At 30.0% G+C, this 2,141-nt stretch overlaps 1 protein-coding gene across 1 annotated transcript; it reads right to left on the bottom strand.

Annotated features, from left to right (window-relative positions):
• Positions 1-837, bottom strand: RpL35 (Ribosomal protein L35). Its single transcript, XM_065508865.1, has 3 exons — positions 697-837; positions 401-537; positions 1-337 (listed from the first exon to the last, which is right to left on the bottom strand). Exons 1-3 carry the CDS (start codon positions 697-699, stop codon positions 106-108), a joined length of 372 nt encoding a protein of 123 aa, XP_065364937.1. The 5' UTR covers positions 700-837; the 3' UTR covers positions 1-105.
• Positions 838-2,141: the final 1,304 nt, after the last annotated feature.

Genomic DNA, 2,141 nt, shown 5'->3' with positions numbered 1-2,141 from the left:
TTTTTTAGTTGCGACACATTTGGCTTTTTATTATTAATGAAAGAAATTAAATTGTGTTATTAAACTTCACTTATTTATTGTAATAACGTTTGTTTATACCACAAATTAAGCTTTGACAGCAAATTTTCTTTGTGGGTAAATAGACCTCTTGCGGATTTCCTTAAGGGTCTTTCTGTTGGCGTCTCTAGGTGACAAAGCCTTGCGCATAGCGCGGGTCTTCTTTTTCCTCAAATCCAATGGCTTATATTTTTTATTCTTGTATACCTTACGCAAATTTTCCTTTTGCTTTTGGTGCATCACAATATAAACACGGGCAATGGCTTTGCGTACGACACGGCTAAAATGAAAAAGTATAATTTAAAATGTATTGAATTTTTATTAATGTTCAACTTAAACATACATTTTTGAGAGCTTTGAAGGTGCTCCACCGGTAACCTTGGCTACTCGCAAGTTAAGTAACTCATTCTTCAACTCTTCGAGCTGCTTTGTGAGCTCTTTTTTGTCCTTTGTTCTTAAATCTGAGCACTTGACTTTAACCTGGAAAAAAATTAATTTTAATTAGATATTTTCACCAATGCTTAGAAAATTGCTAATTACTACATATTAATATTAAAAATATCACAGCAATTTAAAAATAATCTGTAGGATGCCACAGATATTTTAGAAAATAAATCGAAAAAAAAAAATAACACCAACCATTTTGTCTGCAGCTCACGCCAAAAAGAAACATTCAAAGTTGTTTTCTTCCGTCAAAATTTGACAGCAGAGTTTTCATAAGAAACAGTTTTCATATATATCATAATCATATAATATGGTAACACTACAAACTCTTGTTAACCAGGGACGGATAATTTGTTTAATGTGTGTTTTAGTCGTTTTTTGATAAATTCAAAAATTCATTTCGACGACTTAAATTATTTAACAAATCAATTTATTAGAAATGCATGAACATCATGACATTTTTTCGTATTTTTCCTCATGTCAAAAGCTATCGAAAAATCGATGCCACAATATCGATAGCAAAATCGACCCACCCTAATAAACATATAATTTTTTAGACAGCTAAACTTCGTAGCTTTTATTTGAAACACATGTCAGGATTAAATATTCTATATATATTGGCCCATAATCATAGCCAAACACTAAAGTCGGTTCTTTTTAAAAACAACTTTAAATTAAAAACCTGCTTTTTATTAATTTGCAACCATAGTCAAAATTAAAGTATTTTTTAAATTGAACCGACTTTAACTGGGTGCCACCGCAAATGTAGAAAATGTGTTCATACAATATACAACAAAAAACAGACAAGTGGCAACGCTGAACAGATGACATACAAAATTAAAAAAATCAAAAAAACGTAAACAATAAAAGTAACCGGGACATCTAAAGAAAGAAAGTTGTTTGTTGTGGAAAAGATAAGATTAATATCATAATTACGATATTTTGGTACTAATTTAATTGATAACTGTTCAATAATTGCAAAATCTCTACCAATATCTTGTAGCTTAAACATTTTTTACTTTGTGACGATTTTTTTTATTCGCGAAGAACAGCTGATGCTGTTGTTAAACGAGTTAAAAACAACTTCAGCTAGTTCAAGGCGTATTAACAAGGTGAGTGCATAAAATCAGCTGTTTCTTAATTCGCTGTGGTTTTATGTACACTATATGTCAAACTTTGTTTATGTTTACATTTGTTATTGTAAATAACATAGTAATATTTTAATTCGCCTTGATTTTGACATTTACCGTACATTTTAACAAAAACAAATTGGCTGTTGTTTTTGCATTGTTGTATTTGTTGCCGGGACGCACTCACCTTGTTAATACGCCTTGAGCTAGTTTTATATTTAGAGTCGACTTCAGCGTCAGAAGTATACTTTAACTTGTCTATGATAGACCTTAAGTCCACTCTTAAGTAAAGTCGAGTTTAATTCTCTTAAAATGTACTTCATTTTTGATTATGATTATGGGCCATTATTTATACTTTGATATTTTAAAATACATTATTGGCGCATATTCATAAACGATCACTAAGTGTTAACTTTTTTAAGTACATCCATACAAAAAGAAAATAATCTAGAGATGTGCTTTTTTTTGTCAACAACATTCTATTGAAAAATTAAATTTTACATGCCCTTA

Source organism: Calliphora vicina, chromosome 4, assembly GCF_958450345.1.
Source record: "Calliphora vicina chromosome 4, idCalVici1.1, whole genome shotgun sequence".
Lineage (NCBI taxonomy): Eukaryota > Metazoa > Arthropoda > Insecta > Diptera > Calliphoridae > Calliphora > Calliphora vicina.
The sequence above is the reverse complement of the archived record's forward strand: the minus strand, read 5'-3'. Positions and strand labels throughout refer to the sequence as shown.

What these genes read in the sequence shown, in the direction of transcription:
- RpL35 (XM_065508865.1), bottom strand. An exon ending in CCTTCAAAGCTCTCAAAAAT is followed by an intron (nt 338 to 400) that starts GTATGTTTAAGT and finishes TTTTCATTTTAG; the next exon opens with CCGTGTCGTACGCAAAGCCA.